General features: G+C 39.9%; 3 protein-coding genes across 6 annotated transcripts; 2 read left to right on the top strand and 1 right to left on the bottom strand.

The window, feature by feature from the left end:
* Nucleotides 1–1,401: 1,401 nt before the first annotated feature.
* LOC109629891 (inositol monophosphatase 1-like) lies at nucleotides 1,402–8,513 on the bottom strand. Of its 2 annotated transcripts, none has more exons than XM_020087878.2 (9): nucleotides 8,468–8,513; nucleotides 8,054–8,169; nucleotides 7,307–7,440; nucleotides 6,362–6,466; nucleotides 6,053–6,098; nucleotides 5,812–5,920; nucleotides 5,524–5,632; nucleotides 4,592–4,743; nucleotides 1,402–2,543 (listed from the first exon to the last, which is right to left on the bottom strand). In XM_020087878.2, the coding sequence occupies exons 2-9, from the start codon at nucleotides 8,114–8,116 to the stop codon at nucleotides 2,422–2,424; spliced, it is 840 nt and encodes a 279-aa protein (XP_019943437.1). In that variant the 5' UTR covers nucleotides 8,117–8,169; nucleotides 8,468–8,513; the 3' UTR covers nucleotides 1,402–2,421. The 2 variants fall into 2 exon arrangements, with proteins under 2 accessions (XP_019943437.1, XP_019943438.1); XM_020087879.2 differs by having other exon boundaries at nucleotides 8,337–8,495.
* A 114-nt stretch (nucleotides 8,514–8,627) lies between these two features.
* Nucleotides 8,628–14,911, top strand: LOC109629467 (ADP-ribosyl cyclase/cyclic ADP-ribose hydrolase 1-like). Of its 3 annotated transcripts, XM_020087192.2 has the most exons (11): nucleotides 8,628–8,787; nucleotides 11,488–11,757; nucleotides 12,102–12,226; nucleotides 12,344–12,467; nucleotides 13,002–13,128; nucleotides 13,214–13,349; nucleotides 13,677–13,759; nucleotides 13,870–13,943; nucleotides 14,027–14,119; nucleotides 14,457–14,543; nucleotides 14,736–14,911. In XM_020087192.2, the coding sequence occupies exons 3-11, from the start codon at nucleotides 12,118–12,120 to the stop codon at nucleotides 14,836–14,838; spliced, it is 936 nt and encodes a 311-aa protein (XP_019942751.2). In that variant the 5' UTR covers nucleotides 8,628–8,787; nucleotides 11,488–11,757; nucleotides 12,102–12,117; the 3' UTR covers nucleotides 14,839–14,911. The 3 variants fall into 3 exon arrangements, with proteins under 3 accessions (XP_019942751.2, XP_069369033.1, XP_069369034.1); XM_069512932.1 differs by lacking the exon at nucleotides 8,628–8,787 and having other exon boundaries at nucleotides 11,488–11,744; XM_069512933.1 differs by lacking the exons at nucleotides 8,628–8,787; nucleotides 12,102–12,226 and having other exon boundaries at nucleotides 11,623–11,757.
* A 1,146-nt stretch (nucleotides 14,912–16,057) lies between these two features.
* Nucleotides 16,058–21,197, top strand: LOC109629469 (ADP-ribosyl cyclase/cyclic ADP-ribose hydrolase 1-like). Its single transcript, XM_020087195.2, has 8 exons — nucleotides 16,058–16,366; nucleotides 17,342–17,468; nucleotides 17,588–17,723; nucleotides 18,636–18,718; nucleotides 19,300–19,373; nucleotides 19,648–19,734; nucleotides 19,825–19,908; nucleotides 20,133–21,197. The coding sequence occupies exons 1-8, from the start codon at nucleotides 16,059–16,061 to the stop codon at nucleotides 20,188–20,190; spliced, it is 957 nt and encodes a 318-aa protein (XP_019942754.2). The 5' UTR covers nucleotide 16,058; the 3' UTR covers nucleotides 20,191–21,197.
* Nucleotides 21,198–22,939: the final 1,742 nt, after the last annotated feature.

Here is a 22,939-nt window from a genome sequence, read left to right as displayed (position 1 = left end):
GTAATTAGTGTCACATTCTATACGTTTGCTTTTAAACAAAGATAAAGAAATCTGAAGAATGCAAAAGAACATTATTTAAAATTAACAATATGACAATGTAATGTCGGGGCAATGCATTCAATAGTCCAATGAGACAGTCACCGAAGACAGTAGGATCCATCCTCAGGGGACCAGAGTTTGGACAACAGTTGATGGAAATCCATTCAATAACCATCGATGCAACAACTGAAAGAATAACATCCCAAACACCATAACAAGAGCATATCTAAAAATATACTGAAAGTGATGTAAAAGAAAATCGAGACCAAAGACTGAGCACATATGAAGACATATCAGGATGTGAAACTGAAAAAAGAAATTGAAACAGAAAAGACAATAGAGAATCTTAATGGAGGCCAAACAAAAGCTGTTCAGAAATATCTACGGAGCCCGACTCAAATCTCTGAGGGCTAATTCTGGGATGTAGCAGGAAAACACAGCCTAGCCAGTTTTCAAAAGCACAATGTACTTAGGGTTTGGTTCTTGGTGGAATCATCGAGTCTGTAAACAAGTTAAAAGAACATCAAGAAACAGAACCATGTGAAAAGATTTGCTGAGCAGCTGACGGTTTAAAAAGGTGGTTGTTGACAGAGGAGGACTCTGCTTTCACTTGGCTGACTCCGGAAATCAATCCCAAACGCTGGTGATTACGTCTGAACCCCCCGCGCCCCCCCGCTGCAGACTAACATGGACCATTGATTTCTGTGGAGGGGGCTGCAACATGGAAGAGCCTGGTCTGCTCAAGTGAAGTGTTTTAAAACCATTTGTTAGCCATCAGCAAACACGAGCTGAAAAAAACAGAGAGCGGTCCGTGGAGAGCAGAACTCAGCATCTGCAGCACTGACTGAAAGGGCAGGGGAACTGCAGCAGAGATTTAACATGGTATAACGGCTGCAAATGCTTTATCTACCACTAAATCACCACAGGAGCAGTCTGTGCCTTTTTTTCCTGGTGTTATATGGAGTGTCAGAGGCCTGTTTTCTCTTTATTTGGTTTGCTGTTTGCCGCAGGAGGCATTTTTTACTTCAGTTTATCATTTTTCTAGGTCAAAGCGAATATGGACATTTATTTATGTCTGGAACACTTGTCAGACGCAGGCCGGTATTAGGATGTCAATGAGACGTTTAGGAGCAGGATGAATGGTTTCCATTCTCTAAAAGAGTTGTAGATTATATCAGGCTTGAGAACATGGGGAGTGAATTTTATAGGAAAGTCTTCCAGTAGAGAAGAAGTTATGCCACCAGGGGAACTGTTACAGCTAACGTGTGCATGCATGCTGACACCGGTCTCTGCAGGGCTATAATAACATGAATCCATCCATGTACATGTGGCGTGTTAATGAGAGGCTGGGTGAAAGCAGGAGATACTCAAAGTGTCCTTTTTTATTTGCTGCTATCTTTAAATTCACCTTTAAAACACCTTAGAACATACTGCACAGATTTTTAAAAACACCACCGATGTATATTGGACGTGATAGAGAAGCAGTTATACAATACAGTGGTTGTATATACACAATGTTTCTTACATGAGCTATAGTGCAAACTCGTCGTGGCAATAAAATAAATGATGTATAATCACTATGGAATAATCTACAAACACATACAAATACGATCAACCTAAGAATAGAAACAATATCACTGATATGAAAAGTGGAACATTCTGTATTACAATTATTTCCTATAGTGCTGTGACCATAGACATGACCGCTCCGCTCACGTGAAGCCAAATCATTTTGATTGCCCCCTTGTGGCTGATTGTAATATGGGCGTTAAACCCATCCTCCTCCATGTCAGCAGAGGAGACACGAACCAAACTTAAAGGTCAAAACACAAGTCAAATACATTTGTCTCAAGCTGGTTTGTGACGTTTTGGGTAGTTCCCATTACAGAGTTTGGTTTTATTTAGTTATTTGATTATATTATTTAAAGCAAAGACTCACTCAGAATTGGTTGAGCACGAATCAGAGGGACCCCAATATCTCGCCTCTACTCCACGATCACTACCACACAGACTCCGGTGTCCCCTTCCCCACTCTCTCTCCCCATTTCATACTTAATTTGTCCTTTTAATAAAAGGCAAATACCCAAGATGTATCTCAAACATACTTCCTTGCTGGTTACATCCTTTATATAACTAAGTATAAATAATAAATAATGAAAATGAGCAAGGTGATTACAAACACAAGAGTCCCAATAAGTCCCATTTGAATAGACAGTATGAATCTGTGAATGTCTGCGATTTAAAAGTGAAGTAGAGAGAAGAACGAAAATCTAAGCACCGAGTGTTGAAACACTTCAGAGGTAAGTTCATAGTTTTGGTTCTTAAGGCAAAGACAGAATCCTGACCTGATAAATACAATACAGCTGATGAGAGTGTTGAAGTTTACTGCTGGTCCGTGTCGTCGCGGCCAACTTGGAACTCAGTGATCTCCTTCACGAGGCGTTCTGCTATCGCCCTGCTGCTCGCCACGATCAGCCTCCGAGACATCAGATCAAATGGTCCGCCTGGTGAAGAGAGAAACTCACGGTAAGTAAGGATGACAAGTTTGTGCAGCCTTCACGATGTATTAGTAATAACCTGAATAAACCACCACATGACTTGCTTCATTTCTCTTTTACATCTTTTCAAAATGACTTCTCGTTGGATTAAAACAAGGAAATGAAGATGAAAAAATAAGATTCAAGACTTTGTCTTAATGAGGAACATCACCTCATCATAGACAAGAATAAAAATACACTTGATATACATCATAGAGTATAAAATCCAATGCCCTTAAGAGAGTGGAATAATAAATGTTAAAATAATTAAAACTGTAAATTGCAGCACAAGCTCTTGAGCTGAAACTTGTGTCCCTGAGTTCTTGCTTCCTGGTGGAATAAATCTCAGTTTCATAGGATTCCATTGTTTAGTTTTTAGGAGGTTTTATATATATTTCACTATAAGAAGACTCAAATCTGAAAACTCACTTGTTTCAGCTCAGTCAAAGACGATGAGAGGTTTCTGTTCACCAAGTTAAACTAAAGACGTTTTAAAACCTTTTCAATACCAGTTTAATGCCTGTTCCATGATCGACTTGTCCAAAGTATGAAAGTACTGTATGATGGAAAACCAATACTGTTAGTATTTTATATAGTATTGTAAGTGTGTAATGGCAGCACACAAGAACATTTAAAAACACTTAATAACTAGGCCGGGCAGCAGGCAGGAGAAAAAATAATCATAATAAAAATACATACTGACTTTTTAATCCCCTGTCAATCTTTAAAAAAAAAAAATATATATAACGTCACTGTTATTTGAAGCTACTGACGAGTTATCGACTGTCTTTGTACTGTGAGGCCAAATATATTATTTTGTGCGAAGTCAAAGTGAATTCACGTTAACGAAATCTTATTTTTGTAATAATATAATTATATTTGTGATTCATCACTGGACGAATTAAACAATTAATTCATCATAATGTCGACAATTCTGCATCTACTGAGCTGAATGAAGTTTCCATGCAAGCAGAAAATATTCATTCTGAGATGCTTGTTTGTATAAAAGCAGATTTCATGAGGTCACGCTCAGTCTCTTATTTTTAAATTTCTTAATAAACTGAATCAGAGTTTGAGAAGAGGAGCTCTGAGCTTCATATACCGTCAATTAGTGCGAGGAGGGAAAGTTCCTCGGAGTCCGAAAGTTTTGCCACACCATCTGTGCGTCCTCTATTATCGTACATTTTGAATGCAAAGGGAAGATTGTCTTGTCATGACGTGGTCACCCTGTTGTCACAACGTTATTATCTTTGACAGATTTCTTAGCTTTCTAAATTTAGGGCAGCTGTTACATCAGTGGCAGCGTTGCTTAAAATGAACATCACATTTCTCAAGTCCTTCTGCTTCCGATCTAATGCAACACTATGTAACTTTTACTGAGCAACAGCGCCCTCTGCAGTCACACGTAGTGTTTAATTCTGACAGGGTCCATGTCCTAGCGATGAATTGGTTTTCATCTACCGAAGATGAACCTGAATTCCTGAACCAGAAGAGCTGCTGCTGTGACAATTCCACCAAGCTCTGTTTCGAATTCTTCACATTTTGTCGAATATTGGAGATAAACTTTGGTTTTCAGTTACTTCTGAGTCTATTTAACTGATCTACAGTTCAGCTTTACTCTTCAACTCAGAGGAGATCGTTCCTGCTCCCCAAAGTTACTGAGAGGAAGAACAGACGTACAGGGTGGGGAGTGGGAATTAAAGAGGAAACACTCTCCATATTCCAAGTCACTGAACAATCAAAATCATTTTCAAGCTGATATATATGAGGTAAAAAGTTGCATAGTGATTCTTTAAAGTAGCAGGAGCTGCCCTCACCTCCTACCTGCCTGTGTCTCTCAGGCATTTCTGAGCAGAAAAATAGATAAAAATCAATAATGACAATTGGTAACGATAAATAATTCATAAAATCTGCAGTTTATTCACCTGCCACCCATCATCAGTTCATCCAGTGACTCAGCAGCCTTGAGTTTAGCAGGTGGTGTTTGAGGAGCTCACATTTTCTCAGTGACTCACCTGAAATGTCCATGATCACTCCTCCAGCCTCGGTAACCACCGCCGCCCCTCCAGCCATGTCCCAGCAGTGGATGCCCATGTGGTAGTAAGCGTCAGCCGAGCCGCAAGCCACCAAACACATGTTGACAGCTGCGCTGCCCGGGCAACGAATTCTGTGGATGGAAATGGGATGTTTGCTCAGCAGTGGACAGCACACGGATTTCCAGATCGGTGAGTACAAGTTGACTGAGTTCTTGTGGACGTCTAACATTGAATTTTTATGACTTTCAAACTTTTTTCCCCGATAGCAATCAAGGTCAGTATCTTTTACAGCGTTTCAGATTGCCTTTATTTGGTGATGGCAGCAGATAGGAAATATGGGCTCAGACAGAGGGGCACGACATGCAACAATGGTTCCCTGGCCAGGAACTGAACACGGACACCGGAGCCACCTGGTATTTCCTGTGTTGGATTCAAACAGGGATTCACAGGAAATGATGCGTGCATGTTAACCAGCGTTTGTGTTTTTGTCTCTCTCATTAAGAGGAGCCTGTTCTGTTTACTTTCACTCTCCCACAGTCATGCCAGAGTGTTAAATGACTAAAAACACAAAGGAGAAGGGCGCTTGGAAAGTGAATACCTCAGCCAAGGCTAAAGCCCTTTCTACCTTGACATGTTAAAAGAGTGACAAAGAATTCCTGGATCATCCTTTTAAGAAAGAGTTTCCTTGGGTCACCCCTTCAAAATTTAATGGAAATAAGCTTTTTGCCTAACACAGCTAACACACAGAGAGAAGAGATGAAAACAGAATGTCCTTAGCAGAGGTAAATGTTATTTTGCTGCGAAAAGAATTTAAGCCATGAGGAATTATTTTATTGTGAAGCACTCAAACTACCAGCAACTACAACTATAAGGAAAAGATTAAGATGTTGGTGACATGTGTGTATATTTACCCATGTACAGGGATGGCGAGGATGGTCTTGATGTTGGCCAACATGGTTTTGAATTTCTCGGGATCGCTCTTGAAGCCCATTTCTGTCAGCACCAGAGACTGTTTAATATCTTGGAGGGAAAACAAAATAAAATATTAGGCTGTGGAAAGAAAAAAAACTAAAATGTAGAAATGAAGCCTTTGAGAATCGACAGAGCTGTTAGTAGAAGTAGAGCCTCTTCCTGTGAGTTTGCCTCCACCTGGTGGATTTTTTACAAACTGCAACATCACAGCCCGAATCAATATTTACCTTCTTGTCCAGACACTTTGATTGGAACTCCGTTGCAAAACGCTCCTTTTCCTTTCCTGGCCGTGTACATTTTATCCTCAATGCAGCTGTAGACAATACCGAACTCTATCTGAGGGAAACAGCAGTGATTAATGTGGCGTGGGAGGACGGCTAAGAATAGAACAGCCATTTAAATAGAGGACGACACTGTGCCGGCGCTACACTGTCATTTACATGTGATTCACAAACGAAAAACTCCTACCTCTTTCTTCACAGTGAAGCCTATTGATACAGACACAAATGGGAACCTGCACAAAAGAAATGTACAATATGAAACATCAGCTTAATGAACTCCCTTTAGGTTAAAGCTCAGAGGAATCTCTTTCTATCAGCGGTTCAGTTTCATCTACATTGTCTAATTATCCCAGACAGAGAGGACAATCCTAGAGAGAACCTAATTAAAAGATAAAAATAGTTAAGCAGCTACAAAGATAAAACCACTTCAGAGCAGAATCAGTATTGAGTTTCTCAGTGGTTCATTTTCAGGGTATTTAAGCGCAGGCAGTGGTACCTGTGAACAAAGTTGGTGGTACCATCAATGGGGTCGATGATCCAAGTGGGATCGTCAGTCAGAACACTTGGTGCTCCTGCTGCTACAGACTCCTCACCTATAAAGCTTTAAAATCACAACAAACAGAAAAGAAATGTTCATTTTAGTCATTTCACAAAAAATTAATGAAACAAATTCACCTGATGATGTCGACCAACTGTATCTATGCTCCAAGGTTTCTGCAGGTTTTAACAAGTTTATTTAAAACCTTTCAAGGACGTGATGACACCTGACATTAAAGTATCTCCTGTGACGACTTGTAATTAGATCTCACTTCCCTGCTCTACATAGATAATAATGGATTTTGTTTCTGTAATATGTGCTATAACTTTAAATACTAGCAGCAGCGAATGAGGACTTCACTGAGGTCATGAATTCAGTATTTTTAATGTCACTTTGGGGTATTTGAATTTCCTTGGGATAGTTTACAACCGACAATTACACTAAGTGCACATCTAGTATTTAAGACTTTAAATGAAAGTATAAAAATAAATCAACAAGTAAATTATAGTCTCCAGTATCTTTACACCAGTCTTTATTCCTGGAACCATTTGTGTGGCTTGTATTGTTTCGTATTTACAATCAACAGTTAACTGATGAATGAAATACAAATGATCAAACTTTATATTTAGTAAGTTATTATTTTCTGTTTGCTTGTTTGTTTAATCTACATGGTGTGTGGCTTATGACATCAGAATGTGTAATGCTGGATGAATGAGAATATGGGAGAAAGCATTAAGTAGCCACAACATCCTAATTATATAAAACTGTAATTCAGTTGTCAAATTAAATATCAAATAAAAACATGAAACAGCTGGTCTGTGGTAAACTCTGGCCTTTTCCCATTAATGGCCTACAGTACATTTAATAAGTGCATGTAGTACTTCTCCACGTCAAGTCAAGTACCTGTGTGTGGGGTACTTTTCCTTGATGGAGGATATAATAAGCTGCTCCACTTTCTGGTCTGTTTCAGTCACCAGGTCAACTGGTGAGCTCTTCTGCATGACGGCAATGTCCTTTTCCAGCGCCTCACGGATCATCTGGCCGAAGACACGGCAACGAAAACAATCAGCGAGGGGATTATTTTTTTGCATGACTGCCTTCCTCTGCCTTTATATGTTCTTCAGGCGGAGATGGTTAGATGTAAAGCTCCAAAGCCCAAGTGTAAACAGCGCATAAGTCCCAAAACTTGCATTGATTGTTCTGAAAGCAAATAATAATTCTCATCCTGTACATAAATGCACCACACATTGATTTTGCCTGTTGGTTATGGTTAGACATACAAACTAGATTGACAACTCAGTAAACACAGAGGAAAAATCTTTAAAGCTATTGTTAGTACAGCCTGAATGATAAGGGGCTGATTCTGATAACAGATACACTGGGCAGCTATGACAAAGAAATGTGATTGAGGCTTGATACTTGAAAGTTTAACCATGAACATCATTACAAATAATTATAAATGAAAAGAAAAAACGAATATAGAGACATATAAACACAAATGCACATATTTCTGCATTGTCAATTGAGGTCTATCTGCTAAAGGAGATCGGGGAATAGATGCAAACGACAGGACACGAGGAGACACTGCATGAATGATTCGGTGTCCAGGTCATGTGAGGGGGAAGCTAAGTCTTCAGCAGAGCCGCTTACCTTCCCTGCCTTCTTGGTGACCTCCACACAGTGGTCCATACACTCCTGCCACAGGTCGCTCATGTTGATGTGGATGATGCTCTCTCACACACACACACACACACACCCCCAGAGACCTGTCGACACGAGACACAACACTTGAAACACACTGTAAACACGTGGTCCAGTCAGAGTTAAAGACACAAACGCTAGCATAGCATAGAGCAAATAAGGAAATCAGCTCATTTAGCTCCCTATGCTAATTCGCTTTTTCTTTGCGGCGGGACGCGAAAAATAAACGAACCCTGAGCTGAAAGAGAACCGCGACTACACGCGTGGAATCAAAGGTTTCGTCGAGCTGCTTTTTAATGTCGCTTATTTCAGGTTCTGAAAAGTTACGATGCAGAAGAACCGCTGAGCTACATGCTAACGTACCTCGCTGCTGACAAGCTAGCTGTGCAATGTTGACGTTTGGCTGCGAGGGGGGTGGGACTAAAGATAACGCTCGCTCTCATTGGTCAAACGTGTCACGTGATGTAAAAGTCACGGCTCTTATTGGCTGGAGTGGCGTCATTGACTTTGCACGATTATCCCCGTGAGTTTCAAAAAGAAGAAAAACATGTAAATGGGTTATTTTTATGATAATGGCGGTTAAATAATATATTATTAGAGATTTCATTTAATTACTGGGAGCCATATGAAAACTCAACTGTATCAACAACTGAAAAACTGGAAGGTTTGACCAACCACATCAGGTGAGTTATTAATAAATAGTTTAAAACTACAACTGAATCCCAATTTAAATCAGATCCTTAAATTCAGCACAGTTATATCTCTGTTATAAATCAAGGACACAAACCAGCATTTTTTTTTAACTCCTCTGACTCGTTGGTTTGTCTAAACCACATTCACAGAGCCTCTTGAATCTCCACTTTGAGTTTTATAACTATGGAGACCATGTTAAAAGGTGTGACACTGTAATGGACAGTACAAGGAGATAATTTACCTTGTATTTGTAATTGTTAATGTTTTCACCACATTAGAGAAGCAATGCAACATTTACATGAACTATATTTCATGTTTTGCTAGATCAAATGTGGTTCATCCAGCTGTTTAACCACCAGCTTTTAAAAACCATTAAAGATGTTTAGGGCCAGCAGCTTGGGCTCTGTCTAACCTCTGGGAGGCATCTTTATTAGTTCATCAATTTGATTTTCAGTGTGAAGCCAAATTGTCAGGATCCAGTGAAAATGTCAAGGCCCCTAAAAAAAACATTTGACATTATCCTCCCTTTAAGTTTGAACTGATGACTTCTTCCTCTTTACTATCACATCGGATTAAATAGTCAGCGTTCCAACTCTCCTAACAGAAAACATGGGGATTCAAGTGTTATGACATTGTTGAAAACTAGAATAAATTCTGCTCTCCGGTGTAAAAACTGTTTTAGCAGGCAGGAAATGGCTGGAAGGAAGTCGTGCTTCAATTATTAAAGTCAAGCTTCCCTTAACTTATGTTAATTATGCATAAACTTCCCCTGATGGCAGAATGTTGGCTCTGCAAACACAGAACATTATAAGGAAGCTGCTATTATGAAACAGCATGTAAAACCATCATTTAGTTTGTCAATAGGGCATTTAGGAACACTGCATGTGGAATAAATGCGTTTAAATTCTCCTCCTTGCTTTTGTTCCACAGTCTTTTGTTGGAGTTTTTTTTTAGGCTACACAAACTCTGAGAATTTGTCAGTCAATAAACTCTCACATCTCGAGGGAGACGCTCTAACAACGCAATTAGCTTTAAAAGCACAATGTTTTATCGCATCCATACACTGTATCTGAGATTTCACCTCAGGCGGCCTTTATCTCACAAAGAGGAGGCAGAAACTCAAAATGAATTTCCTTGAGCGGTTAATGAGATGTCTGGCAAGTTCGGTGATTATTAAATCTAATTCCACTGAACGAGAGCAGTGTGTTTTGTGTTTTATGGTTGAAGATAAGACTGTGTTATTAGAATCACTCTCGACTGTCACATGAGCAGCTTTCTGTGTATTCGGTGACAAACTGTGTTAGTTGAGATTATCTAAGGTCGGTCCTGGATTTCCTGGAACACTCTTGTAGTTAATTTGTCGAATTTGGAAGTGAATCCCCTTTTGAAATAAAGAAAGGTCACTTATATACTCTTGCGGGAAACAGATGAGAAACATTTTTCATAACGGACATCCCTTAAAAATACCCCACAGCTGTTTTCAGATATGAATTCCAATAATCGGAGGAAAAATTGGGTCAGGACATTTTCTGGAGTTTGTCTTTAACACACGAAGCAGCTTACGTCACCTTTTTTTTGACAGTTTATTGCATCAAGCGTCATTGGCAAATTGGAGATATTATGAAAACAGAAGAGGTTGGTAATGAAAATTGTCATTTCCTCATTTGTTTTAACACCAAAAAAGTAGTTCCATGGCAAAGTGGGAACAAGACAGGGTGTGGAAGGAACACATGTATTTGTGTAATTAAAGTTACAGCATCTGCTAATTAGCAGTAAATACAAAGATAAAAAAAAAACTTCAATATCTGCAGCAGATGTCATCCAACAGCTGCCAAGATATTTCACTTTCAATCACACATTTGAACCTCATGGTGGCGCTAGAAGAAAAGGCAGGGGAATGTCACAGGGGAACATGAATGGATTTATTGGCAATGCATCCCATATTTGTTGAGATATTTCAGTCTGCACAGCTTCGTGTTAAATGGTTGCATAGTCTACTGCAGATTCTAAGTCAAAGCATGACCTACAAGTTAAAGTAAAATATACTGCAATGAGAACAAAGTAACTTCTGCATCTACTGGCAATGATGAAAGGTTAATGAAGGGTTAGATTTGTTGATAGAAACGTATATATTCCCCTTTTTTTTAGTATCAGCACTAATACACTGGTCCTGTGTTCAAAAAAGTACAAAAACAAATCATGACTGTTTAGAAAATGAGTTTGGTAAATACTTGTTTACTATTTAAAAAGTAAAAATAAAAGTGCAAACTGTGAAGGATAAAAAAAATGGCCCTACAATAGTATATTACATTGATCTGTGGGAAATAACCAACGTTAATGTTGTTAATGAGTGATGCTGCTTCTCATTACTCAAAACACATGGTAGAAACCTCTTGTAAGGCATTACAGCTAACAACTTGAACATGCAGTACTGTAAGGCCTTTTTACTTTGGAATATTTATAATTCAGCACTTCAAGAAGACATGTAGATATAAATAAAAGAAAGCAAAACCTTTTCTAAGATGACAAATTGCTTTGAACCTACAGTTTATGCTCTTGTTTCCAGTAAAACCTTATAGATGCTTCTCATTCCTGCTGACTTTATAAAAGGACATCAACTATCCTCAACATATTAGTGGAGTATAGTGGAGCTACACAAACAGTGACATGAATTATATTTCTTCCTCCAGCCCATGAACCCATGTCTCAGGGAACAGCGTCAACACTGTGTGGACAGAGGCAACATGGCACCATAATGGGAGTCATGTGGATCTGCTTGTTGAAGGAGGAGGCTGAAAAATATCTCATCTGTCCGTTAAGAGTGTCTGTCTTGTGGATGTGGAGCTGAAAGTCAAGACATCACATCTCACCACAATGAAACTCAGGTTGGGACAGAAAGAGTTTCACAACACAGTCAATGGAGACATCCGTTGGAATCTAACCTTAGGTAAAGAGAGAAGGTGAGTGCTTACAAATCCTGGCGTGTGGGTACCTGTTTATATTGAACGACTTAACTCCACTTTAATGTGAAAAAACATTTATCTTTTGTGTATCTCGTCCAAAGGTTTATTGTCTTCTAAAGGTCAGCCATCATTATTTGTTGGAATCTGCTGCAGGGTGTCGGAGAATGTGTTTGAGAATGTGCCAGGTTAGAATGCAGAGGAAAAAACGTAGGAGGATATTTTTTGTAAATGATAATTAAATTCTAGAAGCTGACAAACACCTTGTGAGCCCCAAGGAAAGTACCTGCCATCCTGGACTCATATCCGAACACTGATGGAGTTATCTTTGCAATGATTTACAGTGAGGCAGATTAAAGCATGCACAAACACACATCTTTACTGAGGAGCGGTGAGGCGGTCCAGACTCTCACCATCACGACCTCCTGGAAAACACTCCAGACGTTTGCAACGACCAACCTGACGATATGTAAATAACCCCCCCATCACATCCTCATTAATACTTTTCTTTCTTTCCTCTGATGAACTCACCCCCCCCCGTGGATGGTCACGTTTTCTCTCCTCTGTCTTTGTGTCCATTTCAAAGGGTTGACGATGCTTCTGCTCTGCTCCGGTCAGCTGAGAGCACAGCTCGGGACGACCCCCAACATTAAACACATCGTGGTGGGACGGTGTTATAGTTACATCACCCTCGTCAACCCCAGTTTGAGGTAACGTTTTCAGTCCTGTGTGGGAATGGGTTTGTAAATCTGGTGACTTCAGATTAGAATTTCCAACTTTGATTTCATCACCAGTGAAGATTTGACTTCCCGCTCACATCCAAAGTCAAATAATTATAATTATTATTACTGTTATCAGGTCAGTGCTGAAGCCAACAGGAGGGACACATGTTTTGATGTTGACTCAGAGACAGAAGAAAGGAAAAAGAAACCTGGTGCATATATGGAAAGATTGAAGCTTACACAACTTAACTTCCATAGCAAAATAATGACTTATGCATCAAACACTTGAGGGCTTATTGATTTCCCAATCAATCAATTTAATATTTAGTCAATAAAACATTTAAAAGTGAAAAAAGAAAAGTCCCCTTTTCTCTGAGCCCCAATTGAAATCTGTAAATATCTTGATTTATCCAGTCAAAGAAATCAAAATAAATCTATTTTACCACTGTATTGTGACAAAAAAGAGCAAATATTCACACAAAAAACCTTAAAATTATTAATTCAAGATCATCTTTTGTGTAGGTTTGACTGCGAGGAGATCTGGAGACAGTTTGAGGAGGCGGTGCTCCGTCAGTCTTCTTGCAATGTGACGGTGGAGAATTATCATCTGATGTTTTATTCCATCCCTCAAACCAGGCCGTGTGACAAAGTGAGTAAGATTTCAAATGATGTATGTTCACCATTTTGAATTCATACCTTGTTTTTGAATGATTTCTTTCCCTCCTTCTGCACAGTTTCTCTTCTGGAGTAAAACCAGGACTCTGATGCAGAGCTACAAAGCTGCTGTCCGTCACTTCTGGACGCTGGAGGACACGCTGGTGGGCTTCATGTTCAACGACCTCATCTGGTGCGGACAAGAGGAACAACCAGGTAAATCAGTTTGTTCAACACGGAGACAGCCTTTGAGGGGTCCTGACCCCCGTTGGAACCACGGACATAACTCAGTTGTGATAAGTGCCTTTTGCTTTTTGGAATTACTGATTTACATAAACTACAAAAACAACAAGCTAATACAAATAACATAGTGATTCATTAATGATCAGTGAGCTCTAGAGCTGCTGGTTCACTTCAGGTTCACAGTTCACTCCGTTAATACAGTTGTGGTGAGAAGAGATTTGTTATTATCAGTGTAATGACCTGAACTTGAGGGTCGTGTCCGTGTCTCTCTGAGCTGACGGTTGTGAATGTGACTCACAGGTTTTGATTTCAGCTCTTGTCCGGCCTGGTCAGCGTGTAGGAACCACGCTGTGTATTCTCTGTGGCTACAGGCGTCTCAGACTGTGAGTTTAATGTCCAACCTGTAGATTATTCATCCTGTTCATCATGCATATGCAACGAACTGTCCCAAAACTAACAGTGAAAAAACTTTACTCATTAATTAATTTGTTAGTTTGCAGAAATGGCGTGTGGCAACATCACTGTGTTATTGAACGGCTCCATCGTCAACGCCTTCGACAGGAAAAGGTTAAAAAACTAAAGTGAATGAAGCGAATATGTTGCTGTTTATTGAGTGTATAATAAAATAATATATTTTCTTGATTTCCCAGCATGTTAGGAAGCGTTGAACTGGACAACCTGAATCCACAAAGGGTGAACTATGTCAACATTAAGGTGGTGGCTGATCTACAGGGACCATTCATGTGAGGACAAATAAACGTATTATTATTTGTTTTTAATATACCTTTACTGGGCTTGTGGTATCAGGGCTGAACTCCCTTTATTAATTTATTAACAATTATAATTGTAACATTTCTGCTTAATTTACAATTCTGAATCAAAAGATAACACGACAGATAAGACAAGACTTTATGGAATAATAAAGTTGAATTGCAGTATTTCAGAATATACAGGACACAGCCAAAACATTTATTCTCATTTAAAACATCACTATTTTAGTTTCCACTTCCATAAGACCCTCATCAGAAAGTTGTATGAATAAAATAATACTATTCTGATCCTTGTGTTTCTCTTCTACAGAGAGTCATGTAGTCAAGGATCCATTGTCGACCTGATCCAAATCCTCCAGTCCAGAGGTTTCCGCTGGACGTGCACACACAACGATCAGTGAGTCACGTCCAACAGCTCCTTCAAAGCAAAAGAAAAACTCAGTGTTTCATGGAAAACATCCCAGTTATGATAAACAGATGACTCACTCAAATCCATGACATGTCCTGACAACACTGTGGTGTCAGATGTTGTTTGTGACTTCAAAATAAGAGCACCGTGCAATAACAGAAATCTAACATTTGTCCACAGGACCCTGATGATTCTTCAGTGCGTCCAGAGCCCGAAACAATCCATCTGCCAGACATATGCCAACAGCCTGTCCCACAGACAGTCTCACATCCATCAAGTTTAACATCTATTCCAGAATTATTATTGTGTAGTCTTGTGCTCAGTGAAGGTGCATTTAAATAAATCATTTAATGTTGTGTGTGTGTGTGTGTTCCTGAGGACCTGGGGTGGTGCAGTGTTGACTGTGAAGTTGTTATATAAAGTATGGACAGACAGTTGGCTAATTTGGCTCCAGCCTCTCATGTTTCGAGCCAAATGCCGGTAATTGTAAAGGTATTACAGTGTTTACATTTTATTTTTTGTGACTGTGGAACCAAAGGCCACAATGTTCACACAGTAACTGGCGGAACAATTTTAAGTTTTGATCCTGCTGCTCAAAAGCATTTCTCAACATGTTCCCTGCTGTGACCTTTGAATAACAGCCCATGTGCATCTTTTAGAAGCTGATTAGCCGTTAATTGCGTGAACTTCAACCAGTTATTACCACAGCTCTTTTGTATAAGTGTTTTATTAGCAAAATTACCTGATGACAGAAACAGGTTTTAAAAATGCAACATTTGTCAAAGGCCTGAGAAGAGAAGGGATTTGAAACTTGTTTCGTCTTGCGTATGCAAATATATTTTGTGAATTGAAAGGAAACCTTTGTTATACCTGCTGGTTACTTTAGAGATTCTGATCAACCATAAACATATAATCATTGACTAAATGATCTGTGATTTTTAGAGATTAAGGTAAGACTGATCCCTTCACAAACTAAACGTATCCCAACTACTGCAAAGGCAATGCGCATATTAGTGAGGTAATAAATAACTCAACTACAGTGTAAATCAATGTACATGATTTATTTTAATGTGGCATGAGGAGTACCTAAAGTAGATTACAGGGATGTTTTTTGGCATTCTTGTCTCTCCAGCATGTTATACAGTATGTGTGTGTGTGTGCAGCTTTAAATAGCATTGCTGTAGAACACGTTTGTCCTGTGCACATGTGGTTCTAACCTTTGAGCTCATTCACAGCAATGCAATCTTACACTGATCACTATGGCTGTTCAAAAACTCAATGAAACATACGATGATGGCAAATAAGAAAAAAAAAACACAGCAACAAATCCCAATCATCGTCTGCTGTTGTGTTTGGTGATTTGTCTTTGTGTACCGATACAATCTCCAACAGGTTCATACAAATGTATATAGTGAGTCACAAGATTGAAACCAATCAACATGACAACTTCCATCTGAAACCGACGCAAAGCGTTAAATCCTGAACACAACACAACCTCCACAGATGGTGGCACGTGTCCGCGCACGCGGTCTCTCCATAAATAGACTTCAGAGCGCGAGCACAGCTCACTGTCAACAAACCTGCAGCGGATCCGCAGAGCTCCTGACACCGACCATGCAGTCTGTGGAGTCACTGCAGCCCGGAGACGTCCCGCACCGTGGGAAGAGACGCACCCGGAGACTGTGGGTGTATCTCGGCCTCGCCGTCGTCCTGCTGCTGTGCATCACTGTGGCTGTGTTGATGGTGACACTCCGTAAGGGAACAAACCCACTCAGAGAAACCTTTATCAGCAGGTGCGAGCTTCTCCAAGGGTGAGTGGTTTTATTTTCCTTTTTAATAATAATGTGGAAAATTAAGTGAAGCCTGATAAATATATGATTCAAGACAAAATGAGCTGCCAGCCCGCATGAACAAACTTATTAATGATCTAGATCGTTATTATAATAATAATAATAATAATACAATTCTTCTCATTCTTTTACTTATTATCATCAGACAGACACACATTTCCTTCATTGACCTACTTTTCTGTAGTACTTTACATAAACAGGTGAATTTGTTTTTCCGCAGGGACATTTTGAATTGAAGTAATGTACAGTATATACAGTGCACAGCAGCAAACAGTGGGTGGGGCAGTTTACTGCAGTCTCCAGACACACTCAGTTACTGTGACAATAGCAATATATTTACTTCCTATTTGCCAAGTTGTCTTAAAAGTCAAATTTGCTTGTTGCGATGCTTCATATCAAGCTTTTATTTTGAAAAGATTGTGTCTGACCTTTGAGATAGCCTTCATGCAATACAAGACATGATAACAAGTATTTAAGTAAATCATACTAACTTATACAAACAATACACGTAAACAATATTAAGACAATGCATTTCATCTTATTACATTGACTATAAACTCTTCATTGCAGATAAACCAGGTTGGATAAATAAATCTCTGCACAATTATTATTCCTCTACTAGTGAAAGAGCGAAATATAAATGTTAATCTACCTTACAAGAATAGACGAACTCAAGGTTTTTATATTGTGCCATGCTGACACTGCAGCTTTCTGAGCCAGGGCTGATCGTGTTACAGGCTGAGCTGTAGTCTTCTACTTCGTCTATGCCACCCTGACCATCACTCCTGTTCAATAATTGAGTGCTTCTGCAGCGTCTGCGGGGTTGCAAGCATTCCCTGGACATGCAGAGTCATAGTTGCACATAAAATGAACTGAAACAGAAGGTGTGCTCTTGACCCACATCCATGAGACTTAGCGCTGTCATTTAATTTTCAGGTACAACTGCCAAGACTTATGGGCTAAATTCCAACAAGCCTACGTAGGCCAGGACCCTTGTAAGATTCCCTGGGAAGCCTACGACCCTTTCATCGCTGCAGCCACCTTCGAACCGGCATGCAACAGAGTAAACATCAATCATCACCACACCCAGCCTGAGCAGACGTCTTCTTTCATAATGAAGAATAATCTGTTTAATAATGGGACGTTAATACTCTTTTTTTGGGGGGGGGGGTCGGAGTTTAGATGATGTTCTGGAGCAAAACAAAAGACGTGGTCCATGATTTCACTGACAAGCGCGAATGTTTCGTCACCATGGAGGACACTGTGCTGGGATCTCTCCTGGATGACCTGACATGGTGCGGGAAAGAGGGCAGCAGTGGTGAGAAGCTTCAGAACAACTCACAACTGTTCTTTTTGAGTTTTTATTTTTTTTAAACTGTTAAAAACATAAAAGACGCAGGAAGAAAATGTATTAATATTAGAAAAACATTCGCTGTTTTTCCACCATTCAGGCCAATGACGTTGCACATCCTTGTGTGCAACGTGTGTGTGTGTGTGTGTGTGTGTGTGTGTGTGTGTGTGTGCTACATACACTACAAAAGAACATGGTGATTAACACTGACATGCGGCCCGAGGTGTTATTTGTGGAGCCAACAGTTATTTTTACATAATTTTTTAAACGTGCCAAGTCACGTCAAGTTTTTGATGTGTACAATTGCTCAGGGGGTCCTGACACAGAAGTGTGTTTGTTCTTCTCAGGGTGTTTTTTTAAAGATATATCTCACGGGGAAGTAATCGAAGGGTATGATGACACACCCTTTAGGAAATCCTTTCAGGCAAACTTTCAGCGAGAAAGAAAGAATATAATTCCATTTCCCAGGATTTAAACGGCTAACTGCAAAGTATCTCAAGTATCTGAGAGTAACTGTTCAATGATCAACTCATCAGTGAAGAAAGTTCAAATGGTTAAATATTTATTGAAGCTTGACTGAGGAGAAAATCAGAATCCATCAATACAACAACTGTGCACGATGTCCTCTCATATTCTGAAGTCTGATCTCCCGTGGTCGAACCCCTACGGATCATTCAATCTATTGATTTGCTAGTTCTTCAACAAGTAAAAGTATTTTCTACTTCTGGAGACAGTGTTGCCTGCTGATGCAGTCTCATATCTGTGGTGTCTAGGAAGTGAAGCCTTTGACCTTGGCCGCGCTCTCGCACTTCCCCAAACATGACAATTCCATAACATGAACCGTTCTTTTGTAATTTTATACGTTTTGTCTTGTTGTAGAAACGTTTACGAGCAACTGCCCCGGCTGGACGGAATGTGAGAACAACCCTGTTCGCTCGTTCTGGAGCAGAGCCTCATCTGTTGTAAGTTTCTTAATTCCCCCACAGTCCCAGGACCAAGCAGTGTCTTAAGTACACGTGTGGAACATGAAGTGAATCTCTCCTGTGTATTTATGATGGAGAAGAGAAAAGAAAAGGTCACTCTGCCCAGTTCCTCATCAATGAGGCTTTGTGTCGGTCTCCATGGAGCCACAGTGCAGAGCTCTCTCCTGAGCGAGCAGAGCAACCCACACAGTCACAGGAGCCTTGACAGACTCACATTAGCATTCTCACAGCAGCTGAACAGATGAAGTGAGGACAATCTGACGTTACACGGGTGGTTTCTCTTACAAATCCTGAAAGGGAGAGTTCAGCCAAAAACTAAAAATTCACTAGTTCATGGAGGGGTGAAGAGTTTGAGTCGGCAAAACACTTGAGGAGTTTCAGGGCTAAACAACGTTGCAGCCAATTTCAAGCAGGTTGTGTTTTCACCCCTTGTCCATTTGTTTGTTATTCGGTCACGGTGACCTCATATGAGTCTGGAGAAAACATACATGTAGATTGACATGGGTTGGTGGAGGCATACGACTGCAGGACGGTCGTTTTAACATGTTGGTCGTGTGTAGTTTGCAGACAAGGCCTGTGGCGACGTCTCTGCGATGCTAAATGGATCCCTCGTGACACCGTTCAGCCCCACAAGGTAAAACTCTGCTCGCTGACGTCTTTTCCTTACTGTGCATTTTCACATCTAAGATGGCAGCAGTATTCCACAAGTCTGGCACAGTAGCAGCACTTTAACAGGATCTCAATACACTTCATGTTCATTCTAGTTGCTAATCCATAATATATCTGCTGGCTCACAAGTCAAACTACATCAGACGTCCTGATGCGTTTCTCGACTGAATATTTTGAATTCAAACTGGTCCTTCAAGTTTCTGCTCCTCTAAATTGTGCTCTTTTGTTTTTGCTGTCAGTATCTTTGGCGGCATCGAAGTCAAGAGGTTGAACTCCACCAGAGTGAAAAGCCTGAAAGTCATTCTGGTCACACAGGAGATCGCTGTGTAAGATTATTATCTACGACACAAACATGCAGACAAACTTGAACTCATACTGTGAAAACTGATCATGTGTTATGTGTCATTTATCTTCAGGTCAAACTGTACAAATGCATCTTTTCAGGATTTACAGAAAGAGCTGGATGAAGGAATTAAATACGACTGTACAGAAGTGACTGAGTAAGCAGTAATTATAATAATAGACTTTATTTGCAATTCAGAAATACCAAACAACACACAGTGCTTCACATTAAAGCAATTAAAACAAGAAAAACTAGACAATTGAACATAAACGATGGGTTACGTTAATCAGTCAGCAGGTAAAATACCTGAGTTTATCTCATACACAGAATTAGGACTGTATCTTGACTTTTGTTCTTCTGCCTCTTTTTTTTTTTTTTTAGATCTCATCTCCAGGAGTGCAGCTCTGATCCAGAGAAACCATGCGGCCCCTGCTGGTGAAAGTTCACTCAGATTGTAATGTCGGTCAAGAGAAAACAAAAACCTGCTGTAAATAATATCCGTCTACAGTTTGTTTTAATTTCTGAATCAAAATGTGCCTCCTAAATGTATTTAGTAGATTTTGGGACAGTTTGACATAATGTGAAATTATGTGTTTAACATAAAATTCCGTCGATAGATTTTTAAATTACGACAAATAGCATTTTGCATTTTTAAAATGAAAAGTTTTATGGCGTGATGAGAAGTTTTGTCGCAGGTTTAAACGACTTGTCATCAAGGGTAAAGTACCACTGCTAAATGCTAAATGACTGTATTTATAAAGCACTTTCCGTGCTCCGTCCTAATTATCTTTAACTGCCAATCTCAGGTGCAATCATCATTTTCTGTCTTGTTTTAGTAAAAAGCCTCAGAGGGATGATGCATCGCCTGCGCTCGCACTGATATCTACCCTGATCCCTGATCAGACCATGCCAACCTTTTTATTATTGTAATGTTGCCATTTCATAATGATGTCATCATGGCGTCACAATGAAGAACGATGGGTTCATCCGGATTAACTATAGATTGAATCTAATCTTATTGGACATCATCAAACAGCTGCATGAAAAACAAAACTGAATGTGCCTGAGAGAGAACGACACTCTCTCACCTGACAGACGGTCATTTATTCTACCTCTCACTGCCGTGTTTTTGAGTGTCAATGTTTTTTAGTGAACGATCTCGTCAATGAAATGAACGTCAGCGCCTGAAAAGAAAGAGCATGTGACCGTGACACCTTTCACCGCATGTCCCACACTGGTTTCCTATACTATAAAAGTTTCCCAGCAGTTCTGATTGGCTGCTCAAACCGAACTGAGCAGATGAGAAAACTGCCATATATATATATGTACTGTACATTTAGCACATTCTTTGTCTGCCCGTGGTTCATATAACATCTACATCAGTCTTTAGGTACAGATTCTCCATATGACCTTTATGTGTTTTTAATAAAAAGCTTCTGGTTCTTATTCAGGATTTTTGTCTTCATTACTTATTCATCTCGTTTACAGTCTCATTTTTTAGCAAAGCAACAATTCCATGAAGCACAGTTCCATGAAGTCACTCTAACGTTTTTTTGGGAAGTTAAGTTAGTGCTGCTCTCTGTTTGCTTTTGGTTTGTTTGTTCGTCAGCAAAACTACACAGAAAACGTCAGAGCAGATTTTCAAGAAACGTGGTGGAAGGTTTGGGACATGAGCCGATGAACAACCCTGAGAACTGGTCTTTTTTCTTGGTAAAACTGAATGAGTTCTCTAAATGAGTGACTTTCTCTTGTGAATGAGAGTAAATTGTGTTTTTAGCAGAAACAAATAGAGACAAAAGTTGGTCATGAAAAATAACAACACAGGTTTTTCTTCTTCTCTCAGATCAGACAACTCAAAACTATTGAATTATTCATGAGAGATCAAATGTTTCCCACAGCAAACATTTCTAAGACGACTGTCTTAGTTTTATTTCTGCTGAACACAGTTTTTGTTCTGTCTTTTTGTTCACATGAAACTGAGAGATGCTGCCTCAGAATGAACCACGTTTATGCAAACACACTAAACCACTAAACCACAAGTCAGAAGAGAGAGCTTTTATTTTGTAGGTGTAGGCCACAAAGAGTCTTATCTGTTGTGTGTGTGAACCGAGGGCATGTGTGGCGACACAAGCAGGAAGTCAAGGAGCCGAGTTTCACGTGTTCGATCTGAGCAAGATCATTGCGGCAGGAAAAAAAAGGCAAAGCCGAAGCTTCTCTTTCCTTTCTGGTGACTTGCTGCATGTGTCACACGTTACCGTAAAACAGACTCCGCCGGTGCTGGGAAGACACGTGCAGGGATTCTCAGGGCACAGGTGTCACATGAAGAAGGCCCCTTTCTGTAAAACCACAACATGGGCTGCTGTGAGAAACACAGAGATGCCGGTAAACGCTGTCACAGTTTGAGTCACCGACTCTGTGAAGACAAGAAGACGTTTCAGGGACGGAGAAACACAATGTCAAAAACTCAAGAGCAGATTTTCGTACAAACAAGTAGGAAGAGAATAAAATAGAATGAAACTTTATCGTCCATCTAAGTGGAACATTTTCTTTAACTTATCAATAAACAAATAACGACATGAGATCTGGGAAGTCAACATAAAAACGGAAGAGTGACACATGATGGGAGTTCTTGTTGCAGCCTGTCAGTAGAATAAATATAACTTTGTGGACTTAAGAATACTAAAAGACTATTTTAAAATAAAATAATTTCCAGAAGGACTCTATAGCGCCCTCCTGTGGCTCAAACTGGCTGAAGAAAGGATGGGAGGTATCTGTAAGAATACTGCTCGCTCTCTTCCTCAGCCTCTCAGGGAAGAGTTGGTTCAGGGGCCTTTGGGGTTTGCCGACTATTTTTCTTGACATCGACACAGATCTGGAAAGTTTGTTCTCGGCCTCTGAAGCTTAAGTGACCGAACCAGACAGGAAGATGAAAAGTTCAAACTCAAAAGTTCCCAAATCTGTGGACTGAAAGTTTTGAAACAAGTGAACTGCATTTCTTTGGACTGTGGGAGGAAGCAGGAGTACCTGGAGACTTCTGTCTTTTGAGTGGTCGAATAGACAAGCACCAGATGGATGAAAGGATGGATGGAAGTCAGGGGTCTTAACATTTCTTCTTGGGACTAGAAACTCACAATACGATGCTAAGGAGTTGCCAACGACGACCACAAGGAGATTAGAACAAACAGGAA

This window comes from Paralichthys olivaceus, chromosome 17 (genome assembly GCF_024713975.1).
Source record: "Paralichthys olivaceus isolate ysfri-2021 chromosome 17, ASM2471397v2, whole genome shotgun sequence".
NCBI lineage: Eukaryota > Metazoa > Chordata > Actinopteri > Pleuronectiformes > Paralichthyidae > Paralichthys > Paralichthys olivaceus.
The sequence above is the reverse complement of the archived record's forward strand: the minus strand, read 5'-3'. Positions and strand labels throughout refer to the sequence as shown.

Bases quoted from the DNA above. Each gene is read 5' to 3' on its own strand.
- LOC109629467 (XM_020087192.2), top strand. From the start codon at position 12,118: ATGCACAAACACACATCTTTACTGAGGAGCGGTGAGGCGGTCCAGACT. The intron at 12,468-13,001 runs GTAACGTTTTCA...TCTTTTGTGTAG, and splicing joins CTCGTCAACCCCAGTTTGAG to GTTTGACTGCGAGGAGATCT. The intron at 13,944-14,026 runs GTTAAAAAACTA...TTGATTTCCCAG, and splicing joins AACGCCTTCGACAGGAAAAG to CATGTTAGGAAGCGTTGAAC.
- LOC109629891 (XM_020087878.2), bottom strand. From the start codon at position 8,116: ATGAGCGACCTGTGGCAGGAGTGTATGGACCACTGTGTGGAGGTCACC. The intron at 5,633-5,811 runs GTAAATATTGAT...TTTCCCTCCAAG, and splicing joins CAAAGTGTCTGGACAAGAAG to ATATTAAACAGTCTCTGGTG. The intron at 2,544-4,591 runs GTGAGTCACTGA...TCTCTTCACCAG, and splicing joins AGTGATCATGGACATTTCAG to GCGGACCATTTGATCTGATG.
- LOC109629469 (XM_020087195.2), top strand. From the start codon at position 16,059: ATGGTGGCACGTGTCCGCGCACGCGGTCTCTCCATAAATAGACTTCAG. The intron at 16,367-17,341 runs GTGAGTGGTTTT...TTTAATTTTCAG, and splicing joins AGGTGCGAGCTTCTCCAAGG to GTACAACTGCCAAGACTTAT. The intron at 19,735-19,824 runs GTAAGATTATTA...ATTTATCTTCAG, and splicing joins GTCACACAGGAGATCGCTGT to GTCAAACTGTACAAATGCAT.